General features: G+C 34.5%; 1 protein-coding gene across 1 annotated transcript in view; it reads right to left on the bottom strand.

Moving 5' to 3' along the window:
- Positions 1-901: 901 nt before the first annotated feature.
- Positions 902-12,802, bottom strand: part of LOC139692321 (peptidyl-alpha-hydroxyglycine alpha-amidating lyase 2-like) — a 36,606-nt gene continuing 24,705 nt past the window's right edge. Inside the window, exons 6-7 of the mRNA XM_071590440.1 lie at positions 10,864-11,000; positions 902-8,322 (exon numbers count right to left, since the gene is read on the bottom strand). Coding sequence (XP_071446541.1) covers positions 8,149-8,322; positions 10,864-11,000 — 311 coding nt within the window. The 3' untranslated portion in view covers positions 902-8,148. The remainder of the gene's footprint in view (positions 8,323-10,863; positions 11,001-12,802) is intronic.

The following is a 12,802-nucleotide window of genomic DNA, read 5'->3' on the forward strand; positions in this document are numbered from 1 at the left end:
TTTGGAGATGCGTTTGGGTATTATACGATTTATCAAGACTTAAGAAAAGATTCTCTTAGGAGATTACAGTTGAAATTGTTTCAATTCTGCCATAACCAAAGATTAAAATCAGGAGTTGTACAAAAAATCGCATTTTTTTAATTGCATGCCTCAAAAGTAACTTTGAATTTTTACAATCCAATGTGTTATATAATCTGACCTCCATAGATATTCCTTCACGAGTAAAATTGTTACGAATCGAATTGTTATCAGTGCTATAGTTTATTGAGTTTGTAGTTATATATATGCATATATATACATACATATACATACATATAAATACACATATATATATATATATATATATATATATATATATATATATAATTATATATATATATATATATATATATATATATATATTATATATATACACAATTTATTATATATTGCTCGGAAATTACATCTATTTTCCAGATTAAATAATGAATGTATTGCTCTTAGCATATTCTGAAAAAATGTAAATTTTTATGTTCAATAATCAAATACGATAATACTCGTGTATGGGTCTAATACCAGAACTTTCTAAGTATATACGAGTATTGCAATGGTATTCTATTAGAAACCAGTTATTGAAATGTGCGACTGAAATATTTATCAGATATTCAATTAGTGCATTTTTGGACTGTACAAGACTGTACTTGTAATCTAGATTTATTTTTGATAACTTTAAAATGTATTCATTCATTCATTACCGTGATTCCAACATTCCAGGTGTAGCAACATTGTAACGGTTCTTGTTCATGCTCTATTTCTATGCGAGCATAAAACTCCAGTATTCACTAATCTAAAGGTTTTTTAAAGAATTTTTTTGACCAAGGTATTGAAATGATGGAGAAAAAGTCGAGAATATAGTAAATTTTATTGATAAAAACTGTCTATAACTTTATTGTTTTTCACACTGGCGATCTATTTCTGATCACAAATTAGTATATATGCATATATTTTTAAACATTTTCCATAAGAAGTTTCTTGATTTAGAATAAATATATATATATTCCTTTTTCTTCATTTTTTGTCTAGCTCTTCCCATGTCTATACACCCGTATACTCTTTTCTCGTGAAAAAGATTAATAAGTTGATTTATTTAAAAAATTAATTTTATATTCAAATTTGAATTATATGAGAAAACACTTAAATCAGTATTGGGCGAGTGTTAGGATTAGATAGGCACACAGTTTTAAAATAGATCAAATTTCAAAGGGTAAGTGTTTGGGACTAGATTTTCAGATTAGAGAAGACATTGTTGCTCAGTTTTGCTAAAGTAGCTACATCTATAACCACTTAAATGCTCAATTTATTATTTACGTGATTGGGCGATATTATTTCTATATCGAATCCAATCATTTAGCTTGAAATTTACGTATTGTAAACGGGATTGACTTGAAACATAGATTTGATAGTATAATCTCTCCTCCGCCGGATCTTGTCCAATAAATACTTTAGTTGAACATTTACGAATATTCACCGTATGCGTAACTTCGTTGTTGGTAACTATCTCTTGAGAGAAATTTTTAACTAGAAATGTCAATAAACATGACGTAAAGATTTCTATGCACATAGAAAAGCCGTTGAACCAGTGGGCTAAAGTATTCAGAAAGGAGTACGAAATATTTTCCCCAAGCAGTGGCTAGGTGAAAAAGTCCATTAAGATGCATTTAATTATTAAAATAATTTTTTCTGCGCCATAAAAGACGTCGTCTTGAATATCGGATTTGTTTTTAAATTTGCTCTACTTGTACTTAAAATTTCATCCATTGCGCATGAAGAGAAAGCCCACTCTTTCAGCTAGTAACGATAACAATATTAAGAGCTACACGTCAGTTCCTATTGCTAAACCAGCGATTTCTAACACCATCTTACCACTCTCCCTTTTTCAGCCCGGGGGTAGAATACTTCTACGGATTGCTGAAGCATCTTTGATTATCATGGTTTGGCGTCTGCACGCACACACGGCCAGGCCGTGATGTGGAAGGAGGCGGGGGATGGTGCCCTGGCATCCCAGAGGACCCAACCGAACCCGGGGATCACGACTTTTGACACGGTGGAATTGCGCTGCACGCGAGAGTTTGGGCGGTGGGGGTAAGAGTTTCGCTGAATGTTTTCAATCTACTTATTTTTACGCAGAATAGGATCTAGGCGCGCTTATTGCCTTAAAGTGCCCGATATTCCATAAAAATTTAGACGAAAAATAGAAATTCAAAAATCGCCTAATTAGGGTTGGGCTTATTTGTTTGCCATCGGGTAAACCTGCTCTTGATTCATTCTTCAGTGCCTTTCACTCTCTTTCCGCCGAAATGGTGTGGAATGTAGGCATTCTGATAGTTGTTTATGAAGGGACTTTGGACTTCCTAGAGCATAAGTTTTTGTCCATCTACACTCGTGGATCTAGGATTTCAGGAGATGACGCCTATTGAACATTTTCCCTCTTACTATCCCGTTTGCTACAAGCCATATTTTAATATCTGATTGTATTAGATTGTTAGTGAGGCGGTACGAGTGTATAGCAGATGCGGAAACTGGGTAAATGTTTCAGATGCTATAGTCCCCAAAATTCATGCTCCTCATGAATCTTAGGAATTCGAGGAATGAGGCATGGTTTTCAGAAAAGAGCCTTTTTCGTACTCCTACGCTCAGGAGCTATGTGCGATCTACGGTATTGTCACACCATCATACTGTACGTTGTTTCAAAAAGCGGGACCGCACAAGCCCTTCAGGGATGTTAGTTAGTTATGAGTGTGTGCAAATTTGTAATATCTGATTTTATGTTGAAACAATTCGGTATTTTTTCAATTCTGAACAGTTTGAAAAAATATCATAAGACTCTTTACTTCCGTCGTCATTTAAAATGTATTATTCCAGCGGATTTGCAACAATCGCGTAACAACAAAAAGTACGCGAAGGAAATGATTATGAAAGTATATGCTTGCATGATTTAAATTCACTCTTTTTCAAAATACACATTTTGACAATCCGCAAAAAATAAAATACATAGATGCCCATCGATCAAATAGTTTTAGAGCGTGTACGTGATTTAAAAAAATAGCCTTTTTTAAATGAATTTCTCTACAATGAATTAACTCTAGATTTGAAAAAATCTTCATTTAATATTAAGATAATTCATTTTAATTATTAAACTATCCTATTAATTCTTCCTCAATTATTCAAAAAAGGCATGATGTATTATTTTTTTGTTTTGGCTACTTATTATGCACAATGATGCTATCTAAATTATATAAGGAACGACACATAGACGAAGCAAGATTAGGTGCAAATAATTTCTCTAAGCTTGAATTCTTAAGCTTACCTAATTTTTTTTCATCTTAAACCTCTCAGCTATTAATATTTTCTATTTGGTGATGAATTAAGTTTCATTTTCTTTGGACGCGTTTGGATACCCGCAGTAATATATGTCTCATTAGAACAGGATATTCTCGTAAGCAATAAATATCTCGATACATCAATCACTTCTAACGCCTGAGAAAGTATAATTTCGAATGATGACTGGGTGATTGGATAAGAGACTAAGAGATTTTTATCTTTATCGTACTAGATAAATAATCTTACCTATATATCGTGACTCCATTCAATATTAAGCCAAAAAAAGGTTAAATGGTCGAGTGCGATTGATCAATTTAAATTCAAATCGTACAATATCATTTGCGACTCCTATCATCAGATTTAGCACAATCTAGACTCCAGAATGGTATTATTACAGCTAATTTTAATAGCATTTTCATTAGTTGAAATGTAAGAAAACCCTTCAAAATCTCCGCGTAGATATTTTCAACGTAGTAATCGTCACCTATGTGGCATCCTCAAAGATTTACTCACAAATTGGGCAAAGGGCCAATAACTATTTCAGCACACCATGGCTGTTACATTGTTCTTTTTTATATATGTATACTATATGTTATTGTTTATTGTATTTCATATGATATTAAATTTTTCATTAATGTAAAATCACATAAATTACTCTCAAATTTTAAAATGAGATCCATTATTTTATTCATTTTCTTAGGTTTCATCTATTCATATTCTCTTAACAAGATCACTTGTCACGACATCCCTGCAGCAAATGGTGATTTAATTCATGCAGAAGAACGAATAGCATGTGATGAATTGAGTGAAAAAGACTTGACTTATTGGACAAAGCTTTACTTTAGGCACTCTAGAGATTCATTTGGAATGAACTGCATAAAATTGTCTTCCAAAACGAGAAAAAAACTTCCGAAGCGAGACTATATTATCTTACGTATTCAATTTATTAGTTGTTTTTATTGAACCTCACAGCTTTTACTTAAGCCGCGTATTTGTCCTTATGATCTTGCATTAAAACGTTTTTCTGTTATAATTTGGATTTTATGGTCTGTTTAGATACTGGATATTCCATGGTTAAAGACCGAATGAGTAAATCATTGTTAATGATGAATTGAATGATAACACTCCACTCTTTCTGCATTCATTATCCATGGACAAGATGTAGACTTGACTTTCTGGATGCACATCGTATCATTCCATGTTTGTTTGCTTCGCAGCCCGTTATCCTATTCTCAGATATATGTTTCGTAAAATATACGAAAAACTACGTACCCAGAAAGGGAAAATTATATTTCTATCTATGATGGAATGATAAGTTTCAAACAATTCATACGGTTACATTGTATCATGTTAAAAAAGTTGAGTTGAATGTGGCTCACTGATGCTTAAAACCAATTTATTGATAAAAATTTTCCTTTCGTTAGATTACCGTAATTTTCCTGATTTTTCAAAAAATCATAGTTTGTCCTGTAACTTTAACGTTAAATTCACCAATGCAAAGGATCTTATTAACCACCAACCCAACCAACCTGTTACCAAATAACAATTTGCACTACCTGGAAGCATGCTTTTCATTTAATAATTTCAATTATATCCCAAAATAATTATTATTCAGACAAACAAAAAAAGTTGGTTGAAACCTTTGTAAGAGATAATAGTAATTGTAATAATTTATACTCGACAGGCTCATGTTGGTTTATCTTTGCTTGCCTGAAACGAATTTGAGTCCTCCTAACAAAGTGTTAACTGCTCAGACTACTTCCAATTTATCATTGGAGGTATTCCTTATAAGTAAACCCTCTTTTGTTGCACTAAAAATTCGGTTGATTGAATTGTTTATGACTGTAATTGCGAGATAACTGGGATACTAATAACTCATTATATAGCAAGGTATGTGCTATAGTCAATCTAAACCACCGATACAATGAGGATAGTAAATTTTTCGTTCATTATGGACCGGATCAAAGAGAGGGAAATATCCAGAGCGAGGGCTTCATAAACATTTCTCGAAAACCCAGGCTCCTTTTCCTGCCTTTGATCTAGTTCATAGGACAAGATAGTAAAATACCTCTCACCGTGCGAATATGATTTCAGCCTTTGTTTTTATTAATATTGGCGTTCTAGAAACTTCAGATATTAAATAACTTTTGAATCAATATGAAGAGATTCGAGAGCTATAATTCAGGCAGAATTAATAAAATTCGAAAGCATTAATATCTTTAAATTTCCAATAATCCAGGGAGCATCAATCTGGGCTGTAACTGCGGTTGAATTATCGACCTAAATTTACTTTATCGGGGGATATTTTTTTATCAATAAATTGGTTTTAAGCCCCAGTACGCATCATAATCCAATTATTTTATATAATTTTTGCGTTATATAGCTTTTTAATTTAGATTTTCTTAATTAGATTAAATTCCATTGCTCATAGCCTTTTATTTCATAAATATGTCAGCGTTACGCTAGAGGATATAGATTTGCATAATTTTTGCTTACATTCTATTGCAATTCGAATGTTTATAAAATTAAATAGGTATTTCTTCTACACCTTTATGCATCTGCAGTTAATTTAAGACAATCCTCAATTCAGTACTAACTTATACTCTTTGTCTTACTCTTACTTTCATTAGCAAAGCTTGGCCATCCTCATCCACAGGCTCATCTCTTTAGACTACTGGTTCTTAACCGTATTTTGCCAACACCTCCCTTGAAAAAGACCATGTCCACTCTTTCGTTTCACTCGCAAAATAATTCATTAACGCATACATTATCAGTGACAAATTACAGCTCCACTTAACAGATTGAACAACTTTATTCTTGCTTTTTCCTACCTGCTCTGGGAATACTTCCTGAAGATTGAAGTGCTAACAACACACATACATGCATAATTTCTAATATAGAATGGGATAGAAATTCAAGGAATTAACACTAAAATATAGTAAGATTATCAATTTTTGTTGGCATTTGGAATGAAAAATATCAAATCGGCTAAACGAGAAAAAACTGGATTTCATTAAGTGTCCAAAATGAATCAGATTCTTTCAAAGGAACACATTATCCTCCACTTGTCCAAACAAGCATTTATTTTTTCATTACTCTAGATTTAATACGTTGGTATTATGCCGGTAACGCACATCATGACTGAGTCCGCCAGACCGAAAGAGGTTATGGGAGAGCGGGTCGATCCACTTTACTGTCGTTGTGAGGCACCTACTAGTCAAGTAAGGTGTGAATTTGCCCTCCTATAGCTCTATGCCCGTCATCCACGAGAAACTCCTGCAACACCAACCCCTGCGCAGTCACATAGGAAACCATTCAGTTTTTTTCGATCGATTGTCTCCTATGCACTTGATATCATTGATATTACAGTATCTTCAATTAATTGATTTTTTATCAATTGAGCAAAAGTCTAGAGCATGAATCTTAACTTATTATCAATTGAACGTTCAATGAGGACAATTTTTATGCCATTATCCTTCGGTACCTTTCACCGGGAAAGCATTAACCACACAGTTTTACAACCTCCTCTCTAGGTGGACGAATTACCAGTGCCAAATGCTGATTTCCGCTTTCTTTTACATATTTTTAATTAATAGTACTTCTATTTTCGATATGAAGACAACATTGATTGGTGGCCTAAGAAAACGAAATTTCGAAATGGTGAATTACTTGTAGCTTGAATGAAGGAGCTCTCCAGGGAAAACGTAAATTTTGATTAACCGTCTTCATGCTTTTTATCCTGATTTGGCTGCTCCGTTATGAACGTATAAACGCACATATGTATATTTTTTCAATTTTTAATATGTCGGACGATTACATAGATTTCACGCGTCCTATGTGGTGTATACAATACAGATTCCGGCCGTGGAAATTTGAGGGACGAATAACTGATGATGCTGCGCAGCATCGAAACCATGGTTGTGAAATATAAAATTTTTACTGTGGAAGGGTTAAGTTTCTTTTTTACCCTTATCTTGAGGGACGCAATTCTGTTAAATTTTTAGATCACACTACGACGGGTATATTCCATCAAATGCTTGACCAGCATCAATGCGTGTTTAATATTTTAGTTCATATTTGAAAACAGAGGTCTTTTTTTCGCAGAGGCGTGAGAATTCAGCCATTCCATATGGGTACGCATAAACGCCTCATAGAGGCATTGCATATCAACCTTCCATATTATTGTGGAGTGTGTGCGTTATTATAACTCTTTGACATATCTCAGGTTTTATTCACTGTGGAGTTGCTCCCCGTATGTCCCCTCCATACGCCCCAACCCTTATACAAAGCGTGCATCACAAGTATTTAATTTATGCAAAATTATGTAAAGCCTTTAAAAAGCGCACACGTGCAATAATATATGGAATTTAGCTTAGTGAATAGTTTGGAACGAATTAATTCAATTTCTTTGTAATATCATAAATTTCATCCTCCCTCCCTGATTTTGTAACAGTAAAAGTTTAAAACGGTAGCATTAACTAAGTGCGAATTGAGGAAAAAATATGTAAATTTCAAAATTGGATATGTTGCGATAGACCAACCATCAAAAATTATGCCTTCCCACCTGCTAGATCTCACAATATCGACGTACATACATAAAGTTTTCTCAAGCACCTACCACATCTCTCTTCGCATCTTCTTTAGTCAATCCAATCTTCGTGAACCATTCGTATTTTCTTAATCAGATGGTTTTTTTTTCAATTTTTGTCCATTACTCATAGTCCGTCCGGTGCGTTCAGTTGCAACCATCCAGGGAAATGATGAAGCGGATGGTTGGTGTTCACGAGATCAAGCCGATGAGCCTTCTTCGTGCTTTTTATCCTGGTTTGGCTGCTCCGTTACCCCTTTACCTGGCTGTTTTCTTAATGTAAACTTCCATACCCTGTCGGGACCAATCTCCGAGACGTAGAGAGATTTGCCATCCGGGGATATTGCAATGGCATGCGGTGCAGTGAAGGAATCCTGATAGTTGGAAAAATTAGAGAAAAACAGTAATGAGAAGCTAAATGACGTTCGACAATGCCTAAGTACTATAGTTAACGTTTTTTGACCCGTGCTTTAATTTTATATTTGCTTTAGTGGTTCTCACTTTTCTCCGTTTCTTTAATCGAAGTTAATTTGAAACCGCGGTGAAAATTCGGCGTAATAAACAATAAAGGCCCATATGGAAATGTGGTTTCTAGATACTTTTTGTCGGGAGATTCAAGGATTTGAAAGTAAGGATTTTAGATTAAGAATGCTTTATATCCTCAATGATCAAACCGATGTTTGATTTTGTTGGATACAGATAGATTTGATAATATCCTGAGCCCTACGGTGTGTGAATTCGACACACTCAGCCATGAAAGCAAGCTTCTTCCCCATGTTCCCAGATCCGCCGGCGGTTTCGGTAGGATGACGAATCAAATAGATTGGTTTAGGCTGTGGAAATCTAGACCCATCACAGAGAATTTAAAATGGGATTCTTTGTTTGAGATTAATCTTTATAAGTTTTCGTTTCTTCAATGTATTTCGTTCTGAAGAAGATTTTCTTTCAACGAAAATACATCACTCATGTAACCCTTCATTTAGGATAGACACATGTTTGTGATTTTCTGTAGTCAGTATTAGAACTAGAACGCTAGAAGCAAGTTAGTGCTACTGTTTGTTTTGAATTTATTATTATTTAAAAACATACGAATTGATATAATATTTTACTAAGAAGGAACGAAAGTATAAAAACAGTTAACAGAAAAACTATGAGGAAGCCATAGCTTACTGATTAAGTGAAATAGAGGATATAAGAAACAAATCGAAGGATATAAATACAGAATGAAGTGTAAAAAGTACCTGAAGATAAATAAAAAAGTGAGGCGGTAAACAAATATGGTGATATCATCGTTGTTTAGGACGCTACACAAGGGCATGAAGAGTTAACAATAATAGGGTTAAATGGGTGCCGTTCGCAGAAAGGTGAAAAATCTATCAGTAAGTAAGAAGAGAAAATCCGTGCACACTATTAAAGATACAGGAGATAAGTTATTGAAGCAGGCAACATTAGAGTTTTATGGAAATAATGCATAAAGGATCCGTATGACTAATATATTAGGCCAGTAATTTTAGACATGGAAAGAGAATATAACGTAGATAGAGATGGCTTAGGTCGAAGAATACTTGATTTCGATATAGAAAAGGCATTAAGGGAATTGAAATTGAACGAAGCACTTGGTAAAGATAACTGTAACTTTAAGGGTCTAGGAAAACATGGAAGGAAGGTTTTGGGATGGGTTAATTCGTAGAATTATGAGGAAGGAATTGGGCCGAAAGATTACGTGAGATCAGTGTTAGTCCTTATCCCAAAAAAAGGGAAAGACAACCGTACGTGAGGACAAAAGAAAGATCATTTTGATTTCAAGCTTAGTAAAAGTGGTCCTTAGAATCATCATGATAAGGATCAAAATGAGGGCTAATTATAAATTTGGGGGTGAACTGTTTGGTTTTTGAAATGGAAGAGGCAATAGTGACGCCAAAACATTAATGAGATCACAAAAAGAAAGGAAATTAGAGAGTTTATCAATCAGGTAACACCTTAGGCAAGGGAGGTAGCAGTTGGAAAAAGACAGGGATGCTGGTCGAAATGAAGAGAGTTGGAATATTTGCGGGCATAAGAAGGGTTCGTTGTAGGGAAGGGTGTCGGGTTGAAGGCTAGGCCAGGCGATTCTTAGAAGGTTAGCGGTGGTTAGACGGTGTGTCTACACACTACCTACCTTAAACATTAGATTAGCAAATAATACCAAATTATTATTTTGCTTAGACCCGGCCCTGTGTATATATTAATTTACCCAGCCGTCACGTAATGTCCACGTCTAATATTACGTCTACGGCTTTACGTCAATTTTATTGCAACTAAGTTTCCGTTTTTTTAAATTGAGTACGGAGTACAAGGGCAAAGGTGGAATGCCTGAAATCAAAATATTACTAGTCAAGAGTTAAAATTCGTGATATTTCAAAAGTAGTGGTATTTGAGAATTAACTGGTAAAATTTTCGGGAATCGCATTTTAGTTCTTTTGAAATTCATATGTTTCATGTCACTCCGAATCTTTATAATAGTGAATCCAAGTAATATTCCAGGCAATCTTGTTCACTTTCGGTCTTCATTCTTAGAGTAGAAGTTTTAAGGCATAGTTTAACTGGAAAGAATAGGAATATGTGTAATATTGTCCAAATACTATTTTACTGCTAATAAGTAATGGTAGTTTTGCTTACAAAAATAAATAAATAAATGAAATCTATTAGTAAATGAATAAATCATATTTTGAGTACGCACTTGACTGTGTGGAGTTCAAATTTCATTAGTTAATAAGAACCTGTTGAATTAAAAAAGGGCAGGGAAACGGTGTTTACCTACAAAATGTTTCGTCAAATTATTTATCCCGTCAGATTCGAATATTCTCATATAAAGGTAGCATCAATACGTTCCACCTTCTCTAAGTTCTTGCGATAAGCTGATAACAGTCTCTCACCTGCGAAGACGGGCCCCAATAGGTATCGATGTATGTTGCCGACGGTCGAATTACGATCCCAGTTGGTGCTATTGGATGAGGCTCCAATATTGTAGGATCGCTCGGCCCAGTAACAGCGTACATGGTGTCATTATCGCCTGAAAGTAAAAGAACAAAAATTTGAGATATGCTTGTGTACTGTGCATGTATACTGAGTTCAAGAGTCGTCTAAAATTAGCTGTGCATTAGAAGCCATCCAAAAAAGATATCTGCACGTACAGGGGAGAGAAGGAGGCCATGAAATAGGATGGCGGCGGAACTTTGGACGCCCATTATTTTAACGTTTTTCTTTAGGTTACACGATCACAGAATTTCACTAATTTTTATACCATTAGCTGTGCAAAGGAAAAATTCATAAGATATCGGTAATTTTTCCTTTCCAAAACCAAATTGTTGTAGTTTTGGATGAGTAGGGAAGAAAATACTTCATTTATCTACAAAATATAAATTTATTTGCAATCGGTTTCGATACAGAGTATCATCACCTGGCCGTGAGATAAATTCATTCTTCTCGGAAAAACAAATTATTTTCTTTGTACTCATCGTTATACAGGAGGGCTTCCACAAAATAAGGCCACCCACCATTGGATACGTATTTTAGGATTCCCTTTGTATTATTCTTTAAATCTTCTAGGACAAAGAGCATTGACTCGTAAATCGTGCCCTGTCCTGAGGGCAGAGGAAAGTTTTGAGAAAATGGAGGTAGGCGATTAAAAATTCGAAATTTAAGAGGAATTATACTCAACATTTTAGCATAAAACTTTTCATTATATCCTTAATTTTCCTCCCCGTATTCCGCGTTGTATTTAAAAAATTCCGATTCATTAGAAAAAAGTATAAATTCACGGTACACCACTGGAGAACCCCCTGGATGAACTTGGCTGTTTTATCTTGACTTAATCATTCATGTGTCAATAAATTATGATCCGTGCCATCCAATACTGCTTCCGAATAGAAGTTGAAAAATTGTTAAAAAAATTCTTTTGAAGCGGATTGGCCTGTTTAAACGGGCAAAATGAGACAATCGGGGATTATATGAGAAAAAATTGGACGAAAAAGTAGGTCGTTTTTTCTGAACTGCAAGTGGAGCAACATTATTTCCTAACCCAGTGTATGATAAGAACGGAATAAAACTGACATTTGATGCGAAAACGGATATGTTTCAGGGGTATATTTGAGTGACTTCAAATCCATATTAATAAGAGAAATTGATATTTCAGGGGAGGTTGTTTTCTATGCATGAAAATTTTCATCTCAGAATGCCAATGTTACTTCTAAAAAAACTCCTACACATTTCCCTGGCCGAAACATTTTTAGGATGCAATGGCTCTCATACAGCACTCGACTGCGTTATTATCCTTGCTAAAACGATGGCCAAGAGCGAAAACCCATCCCTTAATCACAGTTGTAAAGCAATAGTTGTGCATTCACCGGGAAAAAAATCAAAATTTTGCAAAGACTGTGTTAGAATAAAAGGGAGAATGGAACATAGAATGTTTTAACCTCGAAGGATGTGATGAAAGTGCAGAAACTCAACATGTGAAGAAGTAAAAAATAAAGAAAATGACCACACAGATATAAAAATGGACCATCAAGAACTGAAATAGGTGGAAGCTCATTAATTATTGGAAAAAGGAGCAGCAATTGATAAAAAAAGAATGTCACAAGGCGTGAAGTCATTCCGAAATATTCAAAATCTAATAATATAAACAATCAGTCTCTAATATGAAAAGTTTTTCGGTAACTCATGCAAATAACAGAATAATGCGGTGTTCTTCTCCAGTGATCCGAAACGTGGGCAATGACCAGAGGAAAAATTTGGAAGCAAGAGACACGCTAGAGAGAGTCCGACATTGTGAATAAAATAAAGTGATCATATTGAATAGCGAGGTCAAATATT

This window comes from Hetaerina americana, unplaced genomic scaffold (assembly GCF_022747635.1).
Source record: "Hetaerina americana unplaced genomic scaffold, ioHetAmer1.1.p SCAF_1, whole genome shotgun sequence".
In the NCBI taxonomy this organism is placed as follows: Eukaryota; Metazoa; Arthropoda; class Insecta; order Odonata; family Calopterygidae; genus Hetaerina; species Hetaerina americana.